The sequence below is a fragment of the Bos indicus genome, chromosome 4, assembly GCF_029378745.1.
Source record: "Bos indicus isolate NIAB-ARS_2022 breed Sahiwal x Tharparkar chromosome 4, NIAB-ARS_B.indTharparkar_mat_pri_1.0, whole genome shotgun sequence".
NCBI classification, from domain to species: domain Eukaryota; kingdom Metazoa; phylum Chordata; class Mammalia; order Artiodactyla; family Bovidae; genus Bos; species Bos indicus.
In genome coordinates, this window is record NC_091763.1 from 83,022,538 (window position 1) to 83,046,231 (window position 23,694).

The window sequence follows — 23,694 nt, forward strand, 5'->3', positions numbered from 1 at the left end:
GTGGAAGGGAGACACAGTTGCAGGAATGCACAGCAGAGCAAATATACTAAAGACCACTTATCTGGTCTAAGAGCCAGAAGGATGATTCCTGTGAGCTGGAAAGTGGTACAGAGCTTGCAGAGAGGAGAGAGATTAAGAAAGAAACCTCATAAGGGTGTTTGACAGCTAGGATCACCGCCCCCCTAGCTGCACATTCATAAAGTGAAAAAAAAGTGAAAGTGAAGTCGCTCATTCTTGTCTGACTCTTTGAGACCCCATGGACTGTAGCCTACCAGGCTCCTCCATCCGTCCATGGGATTTTCCAGGCAAGAGTACTGGAGTGGGTTGCCATTTCCTTCTCTAGCATATGCATAAATGTGATCCAAAACAGACTTTTCAAACTGATTTGAGTGTAAACAAACACCCAGGGCTACTGGGTGGCACACACAGTGCAGTGTGAATAATACTGCAAGTGCTTTGAAAACTGTACTATGTGGACCTGCCCATCAAAGACAGGTAGGGATTTATATTCCACAACTGAATTATTTCCCAGCAAACAAAAAATCAACACGTGCAAGATATAATCCAAAATTACTCAACTTATAGAAAGCCAGGAAAAGCTCAACACACTAATGTAGAAAAGTCAGTTAACAGATGCCAATCCTTAAATAGGGCTTCCCTGACAGCTCAGCTGCTAAAGAATCCACCTGCAATGCAGGAGACCCCGGTTCCTGAATATTACACATGTTGGAATGACAGAGAAATTAAAATAGTTATGAGGACCGTGGGAGGAAATGGAAAGAGGGAGAGATAGAAAGTAAAATAGTTAAGAGATATAAACAGAGAAATAGAACAGGAAAGGCAGGTGGTGGATGTAGGCAAGTAGAGAGATAGAAAGAGTCAGAAATAGAGATGAGGAAAGAAATAGTAAAACAGAAGAGAGATTAAAGAGAAAGAGAGAAGGGGAAGAAGTCAGAGCTGAAAAGAAAGAGGGGACAGGTGTAGCAATAGGAAACAGAGAAGATCTGTGAACATAGAGATGGACAGACAGAGGGATATAAAGAATGGTGCATTGGGGAGACAGAGAAACAGAAACGTGATAGGAGAAAGCACGTCAGTCAAGAGACAGCTGTAAAGCAGTCAGGAGAGTCGTCTAAACCCATCACATAATTAGGGGCCATATAATGGTAATTTCATGTATTCATATAACCACAGCTACTTTACCTGTTCATCTGTTGATGGGCACTTAGCTGTTATAAACAACGAACTTAGGAGTACAGGTATCTTTTACTGTTTTTGTTTTCTTTTGATAAACACTCAGAAGTAGAATTGCTGGATCATGTGGTAGTTCCATTTTTAACTTTTTGAGGAACATCCACATTGTTTTCAGTAGTGACTGAACCAATTTACATTCCACCAAAAGTGTACTTAGATGGCAAAGAATCCCTGGTGGCTCAGATGATAAAGAATTTGCCTGCACTGCTGGAGACCTGAGTTCTGTCCCTGAGTTGGGAAGATCCCCTGGAGGAGGGCATGGCAACCCACTCCAGTACTCTTGCCTGGAAAATCCCCATGGACAGAGGAGCCTGGTGGGTTACAGTCTATGGTGTCACACAGAATCGGACACAACTGAGCGACTAAGCACAGTGAAAATGTACAAGGGTTCTCTTTTTTCCACATCCTTACCAACATGTGTTGTTTGTGTTCTTTTTGATAATAGCCATTCTGACAGATGTTAGATGATATCTCATTGTTGTTTCGATTTGCATGTACCTGAATTTCAGATAAGTAAATTTTTTTTTCCTTTGTGGATGTTTCAAATATTGCAAAGTTCCTTGCATTTTTTTCCCCACAAAATCTGGAAACCCTAAATGAGACAGTCTTACTTGAGAATGAACATGAATCCCCCATTAAATTGTTTTATGAGGCATGCACACACACAAACACATATCTGTTTACTTTAAAGGAGAGTCAGATGGAGACCAGTATAACTGATATTAATTTCTTTTAATAAGGCTCATTCAATTCTTATTGGATTTGCTGCTTGAAGTTGGCTTACAGGTGTAAAATAAAAGGTAGTTCAGGGAAATGATATAAAGATGTTTAATCACCAGACAAGACCACGGCATCAACATTAACACTGAAAGGCTGAACTGCAGGGAATTTAGCCCGATTCAGGTCTTCTCACTCCACCAGGTAACAGGCAAGCTTTGTCCATGTTTCTCCCCCCAGCCCCCAATCTGATTGATCCCTCTGCTTGCAGTTCTGAGCTCTCAGTGCTCAGGCGTCTCTTCTCCTGGGTGGGGGAGGTGTTCCCAGCCTGCCACAGGGGCGTCTTCAAGAAGAGGGTTGGTACAGAGAGGCACAGCTCCACCCAGGCCTCTTCTGACACCACCCCCTCTGGGCTTAGCCTGGTGGTTTTAAAGAAAGATCCTCTTTGACTCCCCTGCCTGTCACATCTGCTGAGAACCCCAGTCTAGCTCACTGTCCCAGGCATGTTGTGGGCCCTAGTGCTGCCTTTGGTTTTCCTGGCTCTTGGTAAGTGTGTTGCCTGTATGCTCAGTGGATTCTTCTGTATTTTGTGGCATTGGTGGGGGCAGGGAAGGGTCATACTCAGAAACTGGTGTTTCCTCTTCATCATTATTTTTTGTTGCTTTTCCCATTGCAGTCACTCAGGTATCTTCCAACGCGAAAGGGGCCCAGATGTCAGTCACTGGCAAGACTTGGGAGACTGCTTCTTTCACTTGCGATCTTACACAAGAAGCCACATATATCCACCTGTACAAACAACAGGAGGGGATGGCTCCCCGACGCCTTTTCTACTATGATGTCTACTACTCCAAGATTCAGTTCGAATCAGGAACCAATAAAGAAAAATACAGTGTTTATAAAGTCACAGGAAGGAGCTACAGATTTGCAATCCTAAATCTGGAAGACAGTGATTCTGGGGTGTACTACTGTGCTGTCTGGGATAAGCACATTGGTTCAGACTTCCTGTACACTGCACTGGAAATTTTGCTTGTGGCTGCCAAGTGCAGCTCTGGTAACAACCCCTGCCTCACTTCTTCCCCCAGATTTTCTGTACTCTGGACAAAGAGAAACCCTGAGCTCAATGCCCATTTCCGAAGTTTTATATTCTATAGCCACCTCCTCCCTCTCCACAACAGCCATAGTTTTTTCCTGAAAACAGACCTTCATCCCCAGGCTGTAAGCAAGCAATATAGCAGGCAGCATATCCTCACTCTCCTAGGAACTGATAGAGTTCATATAATTTTTTCTTTAGAACAAACAGGGGATCTAGGATTGATCTCTTAGGAAAGACGTTTAGAAGAGCAAAATGGAAAGGCTAGACAATATGGAATCATTAATTCCATCATTATCCAGAGAAAATGGCTGGGGATGGAGCATCTTTATTATTCAGGAATATGAAAAATAAGAAATGATGGAATGAAAACTTGAGACTTCTTAAACCTCAAGCTGGTATCTGATCTCTCTTTTGGACAAATAGATATTTTCCTCATATAACCAACTAGGGAATGACTGACATAGTGAAAGTATAGGGAAAAAGTTATTGTTTTAGGTAAGCCAACCATGATATTCTACTTATACCTTCTTTTGAAGTTCAGCCCACAGCCAAAACTGGTCTGGTCTGGTAACAGATAAAGTGGTATGTCTCCCTTTGAAATGGACCAGGTCCCAGCCTGACACAGGAGTGCATTCTAGAAGAGTGCTTGTGAGCTTCCTCCCAACCAAGAAGCCCCTCCTCTCTTACTGCACCCCTGGGCACTGCTGCTCTCCCAGGTCATCATATTTGTTCATGATAACCCACAACCACAGGTCAAAGCTTCACATCCTTCCACTTCTGTGACTGCAAGGAAGATGAGATTGGCTAGTAAATGCACAAACTTTAACTTGCTGTACTGCTCAGCAAGCTCTTGGAGTTGGTGATGGACAGGGAAGCCTGGCGTGCTGTAGTCCACGGGGTCGCAAAGAGTCAGACATGACTGAGCAACTAAACTGGACTTGAACTGATCAGCAACCACGTGGTTTAACTGTTTGCAGCTTTAGGACAGTCTGAAGGATTAAATATATTTTATTTTAAATTTTTCCAGGGGTGGTAAGATTTTGTTCTGCACATTTGTTTCTTTGATCTGCTGTGATTTCAATTTCTGTGTATGACGGTAAGGTAGCAATCTTAATATGGAGATCCAGTTTCTTCCCCAATTACTGACAAATACATCATTACACCACTGTTTTTCATCATCACGTAGTGATAACTATCTTTTTATATGCTCACATTTTCTCCCTCCTCTTCCACTCTCTATCTGCTTATACAGGCCAGTTTCTCCAAGGGCAAAACTAGAGGTGGAAGTTACTGTGTACACACAAGAAACACAATCACAATAATGTGTAGGATAAAAAATATGCTATACATAACCTGTGTGTGACCAAAGAAATCAGAGAAAATAAAAATACTTGAAGACAATAAAAATGGAAATGAGTGAAGCAAAAGTTGCTCAGTTCAGTTCAGTTCAGTTTAGTCGCTCAATCGTGTCTGACTGTTTGCGACCCCATGAATCAAAGCACGCCAGGCCTTCCTGTCCATCACCAACTCCCAGAGTTCACTCAGACTCCCGTCCATCGAGTCCGTGATGCCATCCAGCTATCTCATCCTCTGTCGTCCCCTTCTCCTCCTGCCCACAATCCCTCCCAGCATCAGAGTCTTTTCCAATGAGTCAACTCTTCGCATGAGGTGGCCAAAGTACTGGAGTTTCAGCGTTAGCATCATTCCTTCCAAAGAAAACCCAGGGCTGATCTCCTTCAGAATGGACTGGTTGGATCTCCTTGCAGCCCAAGGGACTCTCAAGAGTCTTCTCCAACACCACAGTTCAAAAGCATCAATTCTTCGGTGCTCAGCTTTCTTCACAGTCCAACTCTCACATCCATACATGACCACTGGAAAAGCCATAGCCTTGACTAGACGGACCTTTCTTGGCAAAGTAATGTCTCTGCTTTTCAATGTGCTATCTAGGTTGGTCATAACTTTCCTTCCAAGGAATAAGCGTCTTTTAATTTCATGGCTGCAGTCACCATCTGCAGTGATTTTGGAGCCCCCAAAAATAAAGTCTGACACTGTTTCCACTGTTTCCCCATCTATTTCCCAGGAATTGATGGGACCAGATGCCATGATCTTCATCACTCAGTCAAGTCTAACTCTTTGCTACCCCATGGACTATGCAGTCCATGGAATTGTCCAGGCCTGAATACTGGAGTGGGTAGCCTTTCCCTTCTCCAGGGGATCTTTCCAACCCAGGGATCAAACCCAGGTCTCCTACAGTGCAGGTGGATTCTTTACCAGCTGAGCCACAAGGAAAGCCCAAGAAGACTGGAGTGAGTAGCCAATCCCTTCTCCAGTGGATCTTCCTGGCTCAGGAATCAAACCGGGGTCTCCTGCTTTGCAGACGGCTTCTTTTCTAACTGAGCTATCAGGGAAGCCCCAAAATAGAACATCATAAAAATCTGTGGCACACAGCAGAAGCAATTCTAAGAGTAAGCTGTATAGTGATACAAGCCTATCTCAGGAGACAAGAACAACCTGAATAAACAGCCTAAACTAACACATAAAAGAACTAGAGGGAAGAAGAACAAACAAACCTAAAAGTAAGTAGAAGGAAAGAATAATAAAGATCAGAGCAGATATAAATAAAATAGAGCCTAAAAGAACAATAGAAAATATCAGTGATATCACGAACTGGTTATTTGAAAAGACAAATTGGAAAAACAAATTTATCAAGTAAAAAAGAGAAAAATCTCAAATATGCAAAATTAGACTTGAAATAGAAGAAATTGCAATTGACACCATCAAAATACAAACGATAATAAGACATTACTGCAAATAATCATTTGCCATGCAAGAAAACAGACAACCTAGAATAAATGGATAAATTCCTAGAAATGTAAAATCTCTCTACTTAACCAGGAAGAAATAGAAAATATAAATACACCATCAGAAATGAAACTGCATCAGTAATCAAAAGCATTCCAAAAACAAAAGTGTAGGACCAGACAACTTCTCAGATTAATTCAACCTAATATTTATAAAAGAATATCTGTCTCAAAATATTCCAAAAATATCAAAGAGGAAGGAACACTTCCCACCACATCATCAAAAATTAAATATTAAGTAATGATGTCTCCTAATGTTTAGTCCTTAAGTCACGTCCAACTCTTTGCAACCCCATGGACTATAGCCTGCCAGTTTCCTCTTTCCATGAGATTTCCCAGGCAAGAATACTGGAGTGGGTTGCCATTTCCTTCTCCAGGGGATCTTCCTAACCCAGGGATCAAACCCACATCTCCTGCATTGGCAGGTAGATTCTTTACCGCTGAGTCACCTGGAAAGCCAAAGATGTCTCTTTCCATCTTCTCATTCCAAGTTTCTCTACCCGAAGATCCAATCAGTCTCCTACTTGTTCCTTCTAGCTCACATTTCTAGATGCTTTTAAAAATAAACCTAATACTTTCAGGTTTATAGGCTAGGTTTAGAAAAGGTAGAGGAACCAGAGATCAAGTTGCCAACATTCTTCGGATCATAGAGAAAGCAGGAGAATTCCAGAAAAACATCTACTTCTGCTTCATTAACTATGCTAAAACCTTTGTGTGGATCACAACAAACTGTGGAAAATTCTCAAAGAGATGGGAATACTAGACCTGTCTCCTGAGAAACCCGAATGCAGGTCAAGAAGCAAGAGTTAGAACTGGACATGGAACAACTGACTGTTTCAAAATTAATAAAGGAGTATGGCAAGGCTGTATATTGTCACCCTGCTTATTTAACTTATATGCAGAGTACATCCTGGGAAATGCCAGGCTGGATGAAGCACAAGCTGTAATCAAGATTTCTGGGAGAATTACCAACAACCTCAGATATGCAGATGATTCCACTCTAATGACAGAAAGTGAAGAGAATCTGAAGCGTCTCTTGATGAGGGTGAAAGAGGAGAGTGAAAAAGCTGGCTTTTTCAACATTCAAAAAATGAAGATCATGGCATTCGGTCTCATTACTTCATGGCAAATAGAAGGAGAAAAAGTGGAAACAGTTGACAGAATTTTTTTTTTTTTTTGGATTCCAAAATCACTGCAGACTGTCACTTTAGTCATGAAATTAAAAGACACTTGCTACTTTGGAAAAAAAAAAAAAAAAAAAACCTGTGACTAACCCAGATAGTGTATTAAGAAGCAGAGACATCACTTTGCTAACAGAATCTGTATAGCCAAAGGTACAATTTTTCTAGTAGTCATGTATGGATGTGACAGTTGGATCATAAACAAGGTTGAGTGCCCAAGAATTGATGCTTTCGAATTGTGCTGGAGAAGACACTTGAGAGTCACTTGGACAGCAAGGAGATCAAACTAGTCAATACTAAAGGAAATCACCCTGAATCTTCATTGGAAGGCCTGATACTGAAGCTGAACCTCCAATACTTTAGCCACCTGATGCAAAGAGCTGACTCATTGGAAAAGAACCAGATGCTGGGAAAGATTGAAGACAAAAGGAGCAGGGGGAAGCAAAGGATGAGATGTTTAGATAGCAATACTGACTCGATGTACATGAGTTTGAGCAAACTCTGGGAGATAGTGGAGGTCAGAAGAGGATGGTGTGCTATAGTCCATGGGGTTACAAAGAGTCAAACATGACTTAGCAACTGAACAAGAGCAATCATTTATATGGTATTTGATAAAGAGCTTTTTTGTTCTCCCAACAAATGATCAGTAGCTCAAAGCCAGTTTTAAAATAATCTCTCATTTCCCTAAAATTTAAAAATTCCTTATCATATTTTTACATTAATATATGCTTGGAGTGTTTTCTGTAGGACTTTTGTTTCATTTATGTTTCATAATTCTTACAACATAATTAGCTCAACCCCAATCCTTACAACATACAACAACAACAAATAAAGTTTATCTTAACTTTGATTGGAATTATAGTCAGTTTATGTGATTTTAGGAAGGATTAGCATGTTTATGATATGGAGTTTTTCTTTCATGAATATATGTCCCTCTATTTATGCAGGCCTGGCCTCTATGTAAAGAATATACAGATGAAGCAGACAGGAGTCTTCCTCCCAGGAGCCACTTGCAGTCCAGACAGTTGAAGACAAAACTGCAGCCTTGGCTGAGATGGCTCCATTACCCTGTGCTTCCTCTGTGGCTACTGGGAATACTTGGCAATGGCTGAGCACCAAGTAATTCCCAGACCTGAACTTGACCTCATTTTTCTGACTTAGGTACTGTCATATCCTCCCCCACCCCTAACGCATGGTGAACTTGGGATTCAGAGAAACTCTGTAGCATCCAAAATCACAAAGGCATTGATATCAGAAGAGACACAGTTTGAAGCCAAGTATAAATGTCATTTGAACTTATGCTTTTCCCTACATTCTACCCAGAACCAACAAGAAGTAATGAAAGGATAAAGAAGAGAAGTGGGGGAGTCAGGGTGATCTGTATATTCACAGAGATGCAGCATGTGTTCTTGCAAATGTATCCAGGTAGGAAATTGATCCTCTGATGAAAATGGTTGGAACAGAAAGAATTCCCATCTTTTGGATAAAACATGATTAAGCAATATAACAGCTCACATATTTAGAAAATAATGATAGGAGTTGCACTGTGCTATTTCCTATGTACCTCAAAGGAAATATCAAGTTAAACTAATGATTTGTTCATTTCCTCTAGTCAGAAATTAATGGACCATTGAGAATGCTTTGTGGAGCCAGAAGATCCAAGTCAATATGTAGCTGAAAAGTGAGAGGGTCTATATATGTCATACTTTGCATGGTTGAACCAATAAGAAGGATCAGCAAATAGCTTCTGTAGTTAAGTTTTCTATACTGAAGGGATAAATATTTGTAAAATAGCAGCCTGAATTTTTGGTCATCCTCTATCTGGTTGGCACAGGAAAAATAGAATATTTACACCCAGCTCCTAACTTGCCCCTGATTGCTGTGAGATGGGTAGGAATTTCCCTGAAGGACAAGGATGTGTGTGGCTGCCCCACAACCTTGACCATGAAGCTTCACCACACAGAATGTGTCCCAGGATGTTAAAACATCTTTTTCTTTACTTTCAACCTTGCTAATGGTCATTTTATTTATCTCGTGAATTCCTTAGAAGCTCTGACAAACCTGCTAATATTTATTGCACCAGCCCTTCTATGCATCCCCACTGTGTCAGTACAGTGACCTGGGTCCTCAGAGACCTCTCAGTGGCTCATGGCGACCATCTCTGAAACGCGTCTGCTTCCCGGGATTGCTCCCCTGAAACCAACCTTCCTGCTATTTTTCTTTCTAAAGCACAGATCTGATCATATCACTTTCCTCCTATCACTGTCAGTATCTCCTCATCATTCATTCTTTTCTAAAAATATATATTTGAAAATGCTGTAAAAATTGCTCACATTCCTACTTCTTAAAAAATAACTATTAAGTAAGGATGTCTCCTGTTCTCTTTCTATTGAAGTTTCTCTACTCAAGGAGTCAATTAATCTCTTACTTGTTCCTTTTAACTCACATCTCTCAGTTCAGTTCAGTCTCTCAGACATGTCTGACTCTTTGTGACCCCATGGACTGCAGCACACCTGGTTTCCCTGTCCATCACCAACTTCTGGAGCTTGCTCAAACTCATGTCCATCGGGTTGGTGATGCCATCCAACCATCTCATCCTCTGTTGTCCCCTTCTCCTCCTGCCTTCAATCTTTCCCAGCATCAGGGTCTTTTCCAGTGAGTCAGTTCTTCACATATGGTGGCCAAAGTATTGGAGCTTCACATCTCTAGATGTTTTTTAATATGAACTTCACTTATATTGTGTTTGATAGAAAACTATTTCTGTTTTCCCAACAGATTATCAATTATCCTAATCTAGTTTTAAGATAATCTCTTTGTTTCCCTACAATTTAAAAATGACTTACCATATTTTTATACCAACATATACTTGGAGTATTTGCTAGAGGATTTCTGTTTCATTTATGTCTCAGTATTCATACACCATTATCATGTTATGTCAGTAACTTTACAATAAAGGTTTAGATCTGTTAGGCCAAAGGTCTATTCAATATTATTCTTAATCATATTTAATGTTATTTAACTTGCTAACCCTGAACCCTTATATCATAGAACAAAAAATGAAATATTTTCTTAATGCTCATAAGAATTATAGTAACTTCATAAATGTGAATTTAGGAAAGATCAGTATCTTTATGATATTTAGTTTTTCTTATACAAATATGATATGTCTCTTTATTTATTCGGGTTTAATTTTATGGCCTTTATAAAACCTTACACTCTTTCTTCTTATAGCTCTAGAATTTTCTTATAAATTTGACAAATGATTTTATAACTCTTTACTTACTCTTTTGCATTTTATTGGTAAAGCTTTCATGGGTTTGGAAAAATAGGCAACTCCTAAAGCTCCTGATAATTTGATTCATGGTCTAGAATAAGGAAAAACAGAGTACAAGCTACCAGAGAGGTACTGAGTGGTACCTCAGATACCACTGAGATCTCAATAGGTCCAAATGGTATTTGACAACACAAAGTATGAATACTATTAACTTAATTTTCAATTAAAAAAAGCTTTCTAAACAAAATATTCATCCAGATCTCTCGTCTTCTGTGTATTAAGGGCTCAGCTACTATGAATGGACAGTTGGCACTGTGACCTATTTTCATTCTCAGGGCAAAGGCACTGCTTGGTGATAGGACTTAGGCCAGGACCAACCAGGTGGATCTGGCATGGACAGAAGGATACTTGATCTGTTTTGTGTGGGTCCTGGGGGATGGACAGCTCATGCGTGCCAGAGGAGCACCCAGATGCCCCTGACAACCTTTTTTCACCCTGATTCAAGATGAGTATCTCCAGATTACGAAACAGTCTCCAAGAGTCTTCTTACAACTTATCAGATAAATGGATATTGTTTTTAAGTTTGTTTCCATAAGGAATCTATTATTTCAAAGGAGAGAAAATTCTACAAAATTCTTCTTAAATCCTAAGGGTGAAAAGAAAAACTCATCACAGAACTTATTTTCTCATCTTGTGTTGCCATGGTAAAGAATGTTACCCAGTGAATGGAGAACTTTGCTCACATTTTCCAAGTACACTTGTGATGGAGTATTTACATTTTCAGTGACTGAAGAGTTACCTCCTTTCAATAATATAGCCCCAAATCCCTAAGGGAGAGGTTCTGGTGTTTGTGAGAACAGAAGGGTCTTTCTTTGATGCAAACTCTGAGCAGTTTCAACAGAGTTGAACACCTGGAAATTAAAAAAAAAAAAGGCTTAATTCTTTGAATACTATTACTGGAAATTTAGGAAGGCAGGTGGTTAACCCGTTGGTGGTGAACTCTTCTTTTCCTGTTTTTCTTCCTTTCATCTTTCATCAGTGCCTTCAATAATTTCTCCTCCATGGAAAGTAGATATTTGGGTCCATTTGTCTGAGGAAAACTAATATAACATCAGATACTATAAAACCTATGTTTAAGGACTTTCAAAAGAATCCATAAGATCAAATTTCCAGTACAAAATGTTTAACTTCCAGTCATGATATGAAGTTAGGAGAAGGCTAAGATTATTGTAGGAGCTTCAACCAGTGTGATAGTGCAGGCTGGAAGAAGATATTTGGAAAAGCAACTGAGCTCATAGTAGCTCCTCCTGGTAAGTAATGTTTTTCTCTTTTTTGCCTTAGTTATGGGAAAGTGACAGGTGTTTTTGTAGAGAAAACAATCTGTGCTGTGTGTTAAGTCACTTCAGTCATGTCCGCCTCTTTGCGACCCTGTGGACTGTAGCCTGCCAGGCTCCTCTGTCGATGGGATTCCACAGGCAAAAATTCTGAAGTGGGTTGCCATTTCCTTCCCCAGGGTATCTTCTTGACTCAAGGATCTAAAGTATTCGCTTTATCTAACTGCCGCATGCTTGGTCTTAGCATATGAACAATAATTCTGCAGCTACTGGTTGCTGTATATGGAAACTCAACTATTTTGTAAATGATTTATTCTCTCCTCAAAAACAGAATGGAATTTTTCTTTTAAAATACACACACACAAACATAAACCATTAAAATAGACTCAGACTAGATAGTAAAATGGAGATAGTAAAAATGGAGAAGGAAATGGCAACCCACTCCAGTGTTCTTGCCTGGAGAATCCCAGGAACGGGGGAGCCTGGTGGGCTGCCGTCTATGGGGTCGAATAGAGTCAGACACGATTGAAGCGTCTTAGCAGCAGATAGTAAAATATTTGAGGATCATGTCTTTTTTACTGTTTTGTTTATGTGTCAATATTCTTACACCATTAACATATGTCATTACATTGGTATAAGCTATTGATTAAATTTCCTTTTCTTCTAGACAATCTATTAAGTGAGAATCACTTTTCTTAATTATTTTTTCTCTACAGTTTGAGATAAAACACAGTGTCCTTGTCTCCCAATATTTTACAAAACTACATTATCGGTTTTCATCCCATCCCTAAAATCGGTACATAAAAATTCTTATAGTAAATGACTATAGAACATAGATAAATCTCATTTCTTATGACTGTAGCTTCTTAGAGGGAGGCTGAGATAAGTTGAAATGTATGTAGTCACATCTCTTGTTACATTGCCTGGATATGGATCAGTTTCATGGAATTTGTGAGCTCAATGAGCCCTGTCTTCCCTGGTGGCTCAGGTAGTAAAGAATCTGCCCGTGATGCTGGAAACCCAGGTTTGATCCCTGGGTGAAGAAGATACCCTGGAGAAAGGAATGGCTACCCACTCTAGCATTCTTGTTTGGAGAATTTCATGGACAGAGGAACCTGGTGGGCTACAGTCCATGGGGTTGCAAAGAGTCAGACATGACCAAGAGACTTTTACTCCCTCTCTTATGAGCCATGTCAGCTCCAAAGTCCATGAAAACAGCTTACATGGTTGAATATCCTCATCTGCCCATTCTCTCAGCATTTATTTATTGAGGACAGTTTCTGTGTTGGATGCTGGAGATAAAAGAGTAAGCTAGACAAAGATAGAGTGAGTCCCAACAGTCAAACAGTTTCTATTCTACCAGATGAGCTTTATAGATTCTGCCATGATTAGGACCCATGTTCTATGATCCGTGGCTGCTAAACAGACAGCAGATCTTGGATTGATGGGCTTTTTTCTTTCTCAATTGATGTAATATTTATAGCTTATAAAACTCATGTATTTTATCTGGTGGAAGAATTTAATGAAATGTCCTTAAGTCGTCTCACTAAAGAGAATTTTAGTATCAGCTGCTATTTACTGAGAATCAGACAGCATAAGAAGTTTCAGTGCTGTATCTCATTCCTCAGCAGGAATCATCTTATTCCTAGTTCATATATAAGGACACTGAGGTTTTAAGAAGCTCAGTTACTAGCCTACAGTCACCTAACAAGATATATTGCAAAGTTTAGGATTCAATAGGGATTTGTCTATTCCAAAGTACATGATCTGGACTGTTATTGATGTTAGAAACATTTAAGTCATGTTTGTATATCCTGAGTATTTACAGTTCCGTAGCCTGACCTTTTCCAGTATCCTCACCTGAAAAATCCCATGGTCAGAGGAGCCTGGCAGGCTGCAGTCCAAAGGGTCTCAAAGAGTCAGACACAACTGAATGAGTAAGCACTCAGCCTCACCTTTTAAACGACTACTTTGATTGACTATTTAGTAGCTTATAATTTGCTTTACTGTCATTTGTGAAAACAATGCTTCTGTTCCTCTTTGGTAATGACAGACATATTTACTCTAAGTGACACTCTTGACCAGGAACTGACTTTACACTGAAAACACTTTTTGAAAGGAGATTTAAAAAGATTCAGGCAAAATAGTGAAAAAAGATGCAACTCTACTCCCAATGGATGTGAGCTGGAAACAGAGGTAATCCAAGCAGCCCAGAGAGAGCAGGGAGGGTTCTTCAGTTCTCCGCACATTCTTACCTTATGTGGTTTGCTGAAAGTCACCTCTGTGTCACCGTAGCAGGGTCAACTTCTCCATATATTTATGTAAATATTGAAAAAAGTTGGACAGAAATTCAAAACAGACACAGTTCTCTATGTCTTGCATCTATCTCACAGAACTAGGATTTGCAAACACGTTATCTGATTCCTCATGCTCTGTTGGAGTTGCTGCTGCTGCTAAGTCGCTTCAGTCATGTCCGACTCTGTGCGACCCCATAGACGGCAGCCCACCAGGCTCCCCCGTCCCTGGGATTCTCCAGGCAAGAACACTGGAGGGGGTTGCCATTTCCTTCTCCAATGCATGAAGGTGAAAAATGAAAGTGAAGTCACTCAGTCGTGTCCGACTCTTCGCGACCCCATGGACTGCAGCCTACCAGGCTCCTCCGCCCATGGGATTTTCCAGGCAAGAGTACTGGAGTGGGGTGCCATTGCCTTAGAACTTACTAAATTATCAAAATCCAAGGCAGAAAAAGAAACATGCTATTTGTTATTTTATGTAAGTTGCTTGCTTCCAAACTTTATTTGAGAAGAACTCTGGGAGTTGGTGATGGACAGGAAGGCCTGGCCTGCTGCGATTCATGGGGTCAAAAAAAGTCGGACATGACTGAGCAACTGAACTGAACTGAACTGAACTGAAGATAAAAACACACATACAGGGACTTTCCTGCTGGATCAGTGACTGGGTCTCTGAATTCCCAGTTCGGGAGCCTGGGTTCATTCCCTGATTGGGGAACTAGATCCTGCATGCTGCAAAGAAGATCCTGTGTGCCACAACTAGAGACCTGATGCAGCCAAATAAATGAATACTTAAACACACACACACACAGGTTCAGGCAGGGCAAAAATAGGAATAGAAAATCAAAGACACTCATGGAAGTAGAAGGAAAAAGGCCTGTGAAGACCTGGCAGGAAAAACAGTGTAAGATTTCATTCTCAGAGATAGGAGAGATATGTGTATGTTCTATATCTATAAACAAGTGATTGAAAATTTTAAAAGTTGAAAAAATGTAGTGGAATATTTTTAATAAAGTGATAAAGAAGCATACCAAATTTTCCAATAAGCTATGTTAAAATAATATTAGAAAGAGATCTCAATGCAGGAGTCTTTGGGAGGAAAATGAAGTAATAGGTGGACATTGGCTTCAACACCTATTATATAAAATGGAAGAAATGGTTTTTAAATAAATCCAGTTCTTGCTTCCAGGGCATCAATGTTACGAACATCATAAAGTTTAATGTCATTCAGAGATGACCCTGCAGAGAGAGTCAGGCAGGGAAGGTTTTCATGATGCAATATGACTCTAGGGGAATTTGAGGACCAGGTATCCTGCCATTTCTCTAGTCATCCTGTCTTAAAGGCCCACTGCAAGGACTCACAAGTTGAACTCTGTTCATGAGCTGGATAGAAGTCAATTCAAGGCTAAAATTTCTAGTCAAAGCTTGGAGCCAAAATCAATTGTGGTCTTGACTGGGGGGAATGCCATTTGTTTTGAACAAAACAAGTGAAGCAGTTTCATATACTAACTGAATATATTAGGCTTTAGCCAATGTTCCTTTTGATTTTTTTAACCCTGGAAATACATTGGCTAAGACAAGACTAATAATTGCCTATCAATTTGGTTTGTGAAAGGCATGTTTCCTGTGATGATAGAGTTGAGGATTTCAGACAATTGAGAGCACAGTGGAATTGCAATCAAGGGAACCAGTGTCCAAGGTTAATTGGCAGGGATTCAGTTGCAACCAAAATACTGAATTCTGATCAGTAAGGATGAGCTCTGGTACCATGATATAAAAATGTCATGTTGGAGCACACAATCAACACAAACAAATCACTAATAATGAGAACTATTATCTCTTATTTCCATAGCATTTTTAATCAACTTACTTTTCACATCTTGTTTCGTTTTGGTCTCACTGCAGCACTGGTTTGCTGTTGTTGTTTAAATGCTAAGTTGTGTCCGACTCTTTTGCAACCCCATGGACTGTAGCACGTCAGGCTCCTCTGTCCAAGGGATTTCTGGGGCAAAAACACTAATGATTTACATGAACTTCATTTTCAAATAAATAAAGTATCAAAGGCTTTAATTGACCCAGTTGGCTCAGTCACAGAACTTATGAGGAAAATGAAGCAGGACCAGAAGCCTGGTCTCTTGAACTGAAGGCCACCATAGTTTCCCTAGGATATGAAGAAGTCAGAGAAGCTAAATTAGTCTAACGATTTCTATATGGGTTGAATAATTTTGAAATTATTATAGAAAAATGTTTGTTAACGGAATAAAATTTTTGTCATAGGTAGATAGCAGGAGAAAGCAATTTTTTTTTTCAAGGGAATTGGGGAAGGCAAGAAACAATTCAAGGAAAAATATATGGTTCTTCGGAAGGAATGATGCTAAAGCTGAAACTCCAGTACTTTGGCCACCTCATGTGAAGAGCTGACTCATTGGAAAAGACTCTGATGCTGGGAGGGATTGGGGGCAGGAGGAGAATGGGACGACAGAAGATGAGATGGCTGGATGGCAACACCGACTCGATGGACGTGAGTCTGAGTGAACTCCGGGAGTTGGTGATGGACAGAGAGGCCTGGCGTGCTGTGGTTCATAGGGTCGCAAAGAGTCGGACATGACTGAGCAACTGAATTGAACTGAACTGTAGGATGTTTAGGAAAAAATGGGAATGTGAAAGAGGATTAGATGTGGAAATCTTAGGAAGAATTTTAAAACAAATCCCTGTTTGTAAAAGACAGTATGGAAAAACACTGTGCAAGGAACCTAATAGGATTTGTCTTGTGTACATGTGGACTACTACTAAGGATTCATGTATAAAGTGTCCAGTCATCTTGAAAGTGTTTGGCCTAAGGTTTAAATTTGTTATTACAAGTAAGTTTTGTGAGTTGACATATTTCCTTTCCTGATGTGGAAGAGTGTTTTCAAAGAACCTGGGCTTTGGAATCAGGTTGACTTGGAACTTCAGGTGTACCACTTATGCTTATGTGAATTTGGGCAATTATTTTCTGGCCTCAGTCTCTAATCCATAAAGTGGGATAATAATGTATACCCAGTACCGGTTGTATGAAAACTGAATGAGATAATGTGTAGCTATCATATTTGGTACATTGTCTTGGCAGATGATAGGGAATGTATATATGTACCTACACTCAATTCAAATGTTAAGGGAGAATTTTATCCAGTAGGGAGTTGTTTGCAGACAAGAATGCTGACTGAACAAAAATTCTCCAGAAAATACAGCTGTACTTTTAATTCCTCAAATGGAAAGTTATCTTACTGTCCACTCACACACAAAAAATTGAATTTGGAGATATTTAGCATACATACATACATACTCTCTTTAGCATACTTTTTCTCACTTGACAAGAAAAATGAGTTATAAATATGTTTTTTAATATGCCCTATAGAGACATTTTCATAGTTACCTGGTCTTCTCCCTCAATCCATTCCCACCACGCAGTCCCATTCACCCTAAAACAGCCTCCATTATAATAAAATAAAATAGATTTTTAAACAATAAATGTGTTCATGAAGGCTGGAAGCCTTGATATGGGGCAGTTAAAAGTCAAACCCCATTGTAACATGTGGAGAAAGAACAAATGTCAAGGTTAATCCAGCCTCTGTTACATACTAGCTGGGACTTTAAGTTTTATGATGTCTTGAACCTCTCTTCCCATTGAAAACAAGAACAATAAAACACACCTCACCACCTTCTGTGGATGAACAATCAGGCTATCTTCCTCTTACCACCTGCTAGGTTATTCCAAATAACACCAACATTTGTGTTTGTGTAATAACTCTTTTTAATTACTGTTTCATTTTCTCCTACAGATAGAGACCTTGATATAGACATGTCCCCCAAGCCCACTATGTTTCTTCCTTCGATTACTGAAATCAAGCGTGAGAATACTGGAACATATCTTTGTCTTCTGGAGAATTTTTTCCCTCATGTTATTAAGGTTTATTGGAGAGAAAAAGGAGGCAACAGAGTTTTGCCATCCCAGCAGGGAAATACCGTGAAGACTGCTGACACATACATGAAGTTCAGCTGGCTGACCGTGTCTGGAAACTCCATGAATAAAGAACACATGTGTATCGTCAAACATGAGAAAAATAAAAGAGGAGATAATCAAGAGATTCTTTTTCCGCCAGTGAATGAAGGTATGTGAATAGAAATATAAGTATAACCTCCTAGAACAATTTTTCAAAGGGATACTCCACCTCTTCTGTCAAGCATTAATGAAAAACAAATGCAAAACTTTCTTAAATTGAAAGCTATTTCCTTACAGAATAAAAAAAAAAGTGTAGTGTTTGAAATAAAAAAGAAAGAGAAAAGTTCACCTAAACTTTGTCAGCCTTGGTTTCATCATCCAAAATATTAAGGTCATAATATAGTATTTTGGGGTTGTTATATGGTTTAAATCAAACAACATATATGGAAGTACCTAACAATTTAGCACACTATAAACACACAAAAAGAGATTCCACTGTTGAAGATCTTAGTTTATTAGGAAGTAAGAATAATTGTATGTCTTTTATGAGTGTTCTATTCATCAAACAAAGTCATCTAACTTCAATCTTGCTTTACTCAAACTGTAGTCCAGAAACGAGTCTTAACATCAAATTGATGTTCTTATGCACGAGCCAGATTGCAGATCAACAGAAATCAGAGTAACTTGGCTACTGTACATTTATTATGGTCCATGGTGTTAGGTTTTTAAGATTTGGATTTTTTATATATCACTTGGAGTAGAATTTTGTGATTAAAGATGGGGTGAGGCTAGAGCACACAGACTTACTTGCATTCTACATAATGAATGTATTTCTTGCCATTGGAAAATGCCTCTCACCAACTTTCATTGCAGCCTAGCACGTTACGTGCCAGGCCTGAAGGGAGTGTGTACCCATGCCCCTTGCATTGGCAGGCAGATTCCTATCCACTGCTCCACCAGGGACGTCCTCCCCTTAGTTAGAGGACTATAAATGTGATTTGGCCTATTTTTCAGTCCTCAAAAGAATTGCACTGAAATGCTGAGCTCCTGTAATAAAATCATCATTGCTAAAAATATTTAAGAAAGGAAGCTATTTTTGGTGTGGAATTCTGTTTTCTGTCTATAGATTAATTTTTCTGCATTTCTATGGATTATTTCTACAAAGTACTTTTCTCAGCTTTGTCTCATTTAATCTCCCTCAACAATCCTTAGAGTTCTGGCTCTGCCATCACTGATATGACTCTAAGCAAGTTACTTACCATCTAATTCTTACTTACTCCTTTGTAACATGGAATCCTCCAAAATACACCTCAGTCCAGTGTCAGTGGGGGATTAAATGACGTATTGCATGTGCAGTATGTAAGTGAGTGCCTGGCACAGTAATAATCACTCAATGGCTATTAGCCTTATTAGTATTGTTTTCTTTATTCCCACACATATCACAATTGCAATTGTGATATCGGATGCTGGAGATCTGAGTGATATAGAAAGGTGTGGCTGGTTTTTTATTTTTCCTCGATGGGAAATTTGCTGGAGCCAGACTCCTTCAAATAAGAGATTCTGTTTTATTTTCTGGGATTGGATGAATTTATTTTGATGCTGAACTGATGTACTGAATTACATAGAATCAGACCAACTCTTCCTGGATTGTAGGGCTCATATTTCTTAATGAATGTTTCTTTCTCAGCAGATTATCTACTTATATATGTGTGTTTTAATAACACATATATAAACATAAACGCACATTGCCAAATAACAGGCGTGAAAATTTGACTAATAATTGTTCTCATTTCTTGTAGTTGTCTCTTCAGTTGTCACTGCTACTAAACCTCCAAATGATGGTTTGAAGGATAAAAGTAAGTTTTTGTACACGTTTGCCTTTATGTCATGCTTCAGTCTTTTTTTCCTTCTTATTCCACATCTCCTGCATCTCTTGCATTGCTTTCTGATGAATTTCCCTTTTGAAGTCTACCTGGCTTAAAGTAAAAAGACCAATTACCTGCAATTGTGGGGCTCATCATTGTTATACTTTTAATGACTCCTCTTCTGTCAGGAGAATGTATTCTATCAGGAGAATACATATATGTGTACAGACATATAGACAGACTAAAATAATAGGCAGGGATAATATATATATGACTTCCCAATATAAAGAATCTGCTTGTAATGCAGGAGACCCGAGTTTGATCCCTGGGTCAACAAGATCCCCTGGAGAAGGAAATTGCAATCCACTCCAGTATTCTTGCCTGGAAAATCCAGTGAACAGAGGAGCTTGGTGGGTTATAGTTAATGGAGTCACTAGAGTTGGGCATGGCTTGGTGACTAAACCACAACCATGGCTTCCCAGGTGGCCCAGTGGTAGGGAATCCACCTGCCAGTGCAGGAAATGCAGGAGATCTGGGAGATGTGGGTTCAATCCCTGCGTCGGGAAGAGCCCCTGGAGGAGAAAATAGCAACCCATTCTAGTATTCTTTCCAGAAGAATCCCACGGACAAGGAATCTGACAGGCTAAGTCCATGGGGTAGCAAAGAATTGGACAGGACTCAGCAACGGAGCATGCATATAGATGTCTATATGCACATACATATCACACTGTCAAAAATAGTTATACACAATCAACTAATACTTGCTTTCCTTTCTTCTAGAAAAACAAGTCCCTGTTGTAAATTCTACAAAAGCATGTCTGAAAGATGAAAACAGTAAGTTTTTGTTTAGTTTTGCTGTTATGTCAGCTATAGCACTTTTTTCCACCATATAAAATTAACTTTTGAACTTACTTGGTTTAATGTAAAAAAAGCTATACTGTTGGGATTTGCAGAAATAGACTAAGTGGTATTTTAAGTAAATCTATCATCATTTCTCGGGCTTGGTGGCTCAGTGGTAAAGAATCTGCCTGCCAATGCAGGAGACATAAATTCAATCCCTGGGTTGGGAAGATCCCCTGGAAAAGGAAGTGGCCACCCACTCCAGTATTCTTGCCTGGGAAATCCCATGGACAGAGGAGGCTGGTGGGCTACAGTCCATGGAGTCTCAAAAGAGTCGGACACGACTTACCCACTAAACGTTATCATTTCCTAGGGGTCATCTTAGCACAATAAATGCTGGTTTTGGTGTGAGATGACTCTAAATTAGAAACTGTTCATGATAAACTCTGAACTATTTACACAGTGGATTTCATTTGTTAGTGTGGCTTTTGTGTCTAATGACCGGGAAACATGATATGTTTTTGTGTCTAGTATTTTGATTGTGCTGGTAGTTAATACATGAAATGACACTTACTGAAATCTTCTTATATGGAAGGTATTGTGCTGTATCTTGCACGCATTTTCTGTGAATGCAATGTTCTCTTTACTAAACCCCACTATCTACCCTCTGTGAACACCAGAAAACTTCATGGATTGTAACTTTTGTAGGAATCTCACTAACGCACAACATATAATGGCTCAGATGCTTCCAAGTCAGCAATTCCACTTGATGTTTATGCTAAGACTTTCCTGTCTGGAGTATTTATCGCATGTGGAGATGCAGGACTCCAGAGCAGTTAAGAATGTGTTCTTTACAGTCAGATTGCGGGGAATAAAATACGGTTTCTGGTATTTTCTAAATGTGTGACATCTGGCAAATTCATTCTCTCCATTCACAGTTGACTTGTAAAATGGAAATGAAAATAACAATCTTATGAATTATTGTGAAATGAAGTAAGATTAGAGCTTTGCTTGCAAAGCTCTCAGAATAAATGCCTGGTATTTGGGGTTAATGAAGATTAGCTGTTTTTATTACTTAGAGACATAGTGAGGGCAAAGAAAATGCTAAAATCTCTTAAAAATTCTTTTTTCCCACTGCATGAATTCATTAAAAACACAAACTTGCTTTTTAATATTTAGAAAGGTTCTAAGTGAACGTAGCAGAAGTTGTCGATTGGCTTGAACTTTGAGTTGGATTCTGAGTAGTTCTGGTGGTGGTGTGATGGTAGTGGTGGTCCTTGTTGACTGTGGGGATTGGTGATGCTGGCGTGTCACTTTATAGTAGGTCGTCAGAAAGAAAGAATTGTGACCTGCTCCCATCACTGTGTACTGACCTTTCAAAAGAACAGGCAACTAATCAAAGGACTTCTCCTAGATACCCTGCAGCTGCACCTCATGAACACCTCTGCCTATTACACATACCTCCTCCTCCTCATTACGAGCACGGTCTACCTTGTCATCATCACCTCCTGTGTGTTCAGGAGAACAGGCGTCTGCGGCATTCAGAAGAGCTCGTGATAGAGGGGCCCCATAAGAGGATCAACGTTCCTTCATCATCTATGGTCTCTAAAAGCTCTGCTCAGAATCTAGCCTGGTTTTTATTCTGGATTTGGGTTATTTCAATCCATGTGTTATTTTTATATTATGTCTTTATTTTGTAAGAGTTTTTCAAACCATTGGGCAAACAGTTTGATTCTGTAACAAGAAATTCTGCCATTACCCAGGGCCAGGACCCAGGGTGGGTCCGGAGAGCCTCTCCCCTCACTGTCCCCACAACCTCATCAGCTCCTTGGGCTCCTGAGTCTTCACACCTTCTCAGCGCACACAGTAGGCAGCTCCCCGTCTCTTCCCTCAGCACCTCCCCCCAGATCCTGACCCTGACCCTCCCTGCCACACACCCTGGGGCTGCCAGCTTTGCTACTTGAATTCTGTATTCTATTTCATAATAGATGAGGTTAATAAAAAGAAAAACTAAAAAGTCCATTTTTGTCTGTGTGTACTTTAATTTTATGAAATCTAATTAAGGTAAACGACACCATGACAACTGAGCTATCAAATTCAGCCCTGGTTATAATAATGATCAACAACACATGTCTAAGCCTTTCCCTGGGATGGTGGTTATGGTGCTTTCTTTGGGGCACTGGCCCCAAGAGGATCCATAGTCAAAGAAAGGTGCCTGGGTTCTTTCTCTTTTAAAGTCAGCGGATTCAAACTTATTGGTTTGGGACATTTCCGTGGTGACTGACACTCAGCATGACTTTCACAGTGTGTGCTCAGATCTGTGCTAGGGTCTCATAAGCACTGCCTCCGGATCCTCATATTAACCCCACGAGAACTGCCCCAACACCAGAGGGGCATCAGGTAGAGGAGGAGCATGCAGACTCTAATCCCCGAGGGCCTGCATTTGAACCCTGGGTCTGTGTTAGCATCTGTGTGACCCCAGGCAGTGATTTGAACTCTCTGCATGATGAAGTTACAGTGCCCTGTCTCCTGGAGCAGGTGAAGTAGATAAGTTCATGATGCGTGGTCCATGTAAACCCTAAGCAACATTAGCATCTACTGTTGGTAGCTCTACTGTAGAATCCATAGATTTCACAATTACACAAATGCACTGAGAATTTTCTCTAATCTCATTCCCCACGGACAGTTTAGATGTAGATGGAACAGGGATTCAGTTGCTACAGTTCACCCAGATAATTCCATTAATCCTCTAAGCACCCTTGGAAGAAGCTACAGTTAGAGGCCACAGTTTTCAGATGAGAGAGGTTATCTGCTCATCACATCTACTTTTAAAGTAATAGTTATTTAGAACTGGATTTATCTGACTTCTGAGCCTATATTTTGTTGCCCAACATCTCTAATTCACCGACAAGAAGATGAGGTCCCAGAGAGGTTATGAAATATGCCCAAAGGTAAACACAAGCAGTGCCAAACTCCACTTGGGCCAGGTCTGCCTGACTTAA

The 23,694-nt window shown here is 39.9% G+C and overlaps 1 long non-coding RNA gene and 1 gene segment (V, D, J or C); both read left to right on the forward strand.

The window, feature by feature from the left end:
- The first annotated feature begins 2,311 nt into the window (after positions 1–2,311).
- On the forward strand, positions 2,312–2,959 carry LOC139182629 (uncharacterized). Its single transcript, XR_011566147.1, has 2 exons — positions 2,312–2,517; positions 2,648–2,959. It is a non-coding gene; the product is annotated as an uncharacterized lncRNA (long non-coding RNA).
- A 13,822-nt stretch (positions 2,960–16,781) lies between these two features.
- On the forward strand, positions 16,782–22,249 carry LOC139182587 (T-cell receptor gamma chain C region C10.5-like). The segment is given in 5 exon segments: positions 16,782–16,866; positions 17,827–18,156; positions 19,787–19,843; positions 20,633–20,686; positions 22,107–22,249. Coding segments are annotated over 5 exon segments (669 nt in total).
- The last annotated feature ends 1,445 nt before the right edge of the window (positions 22,250–23,694 follow it).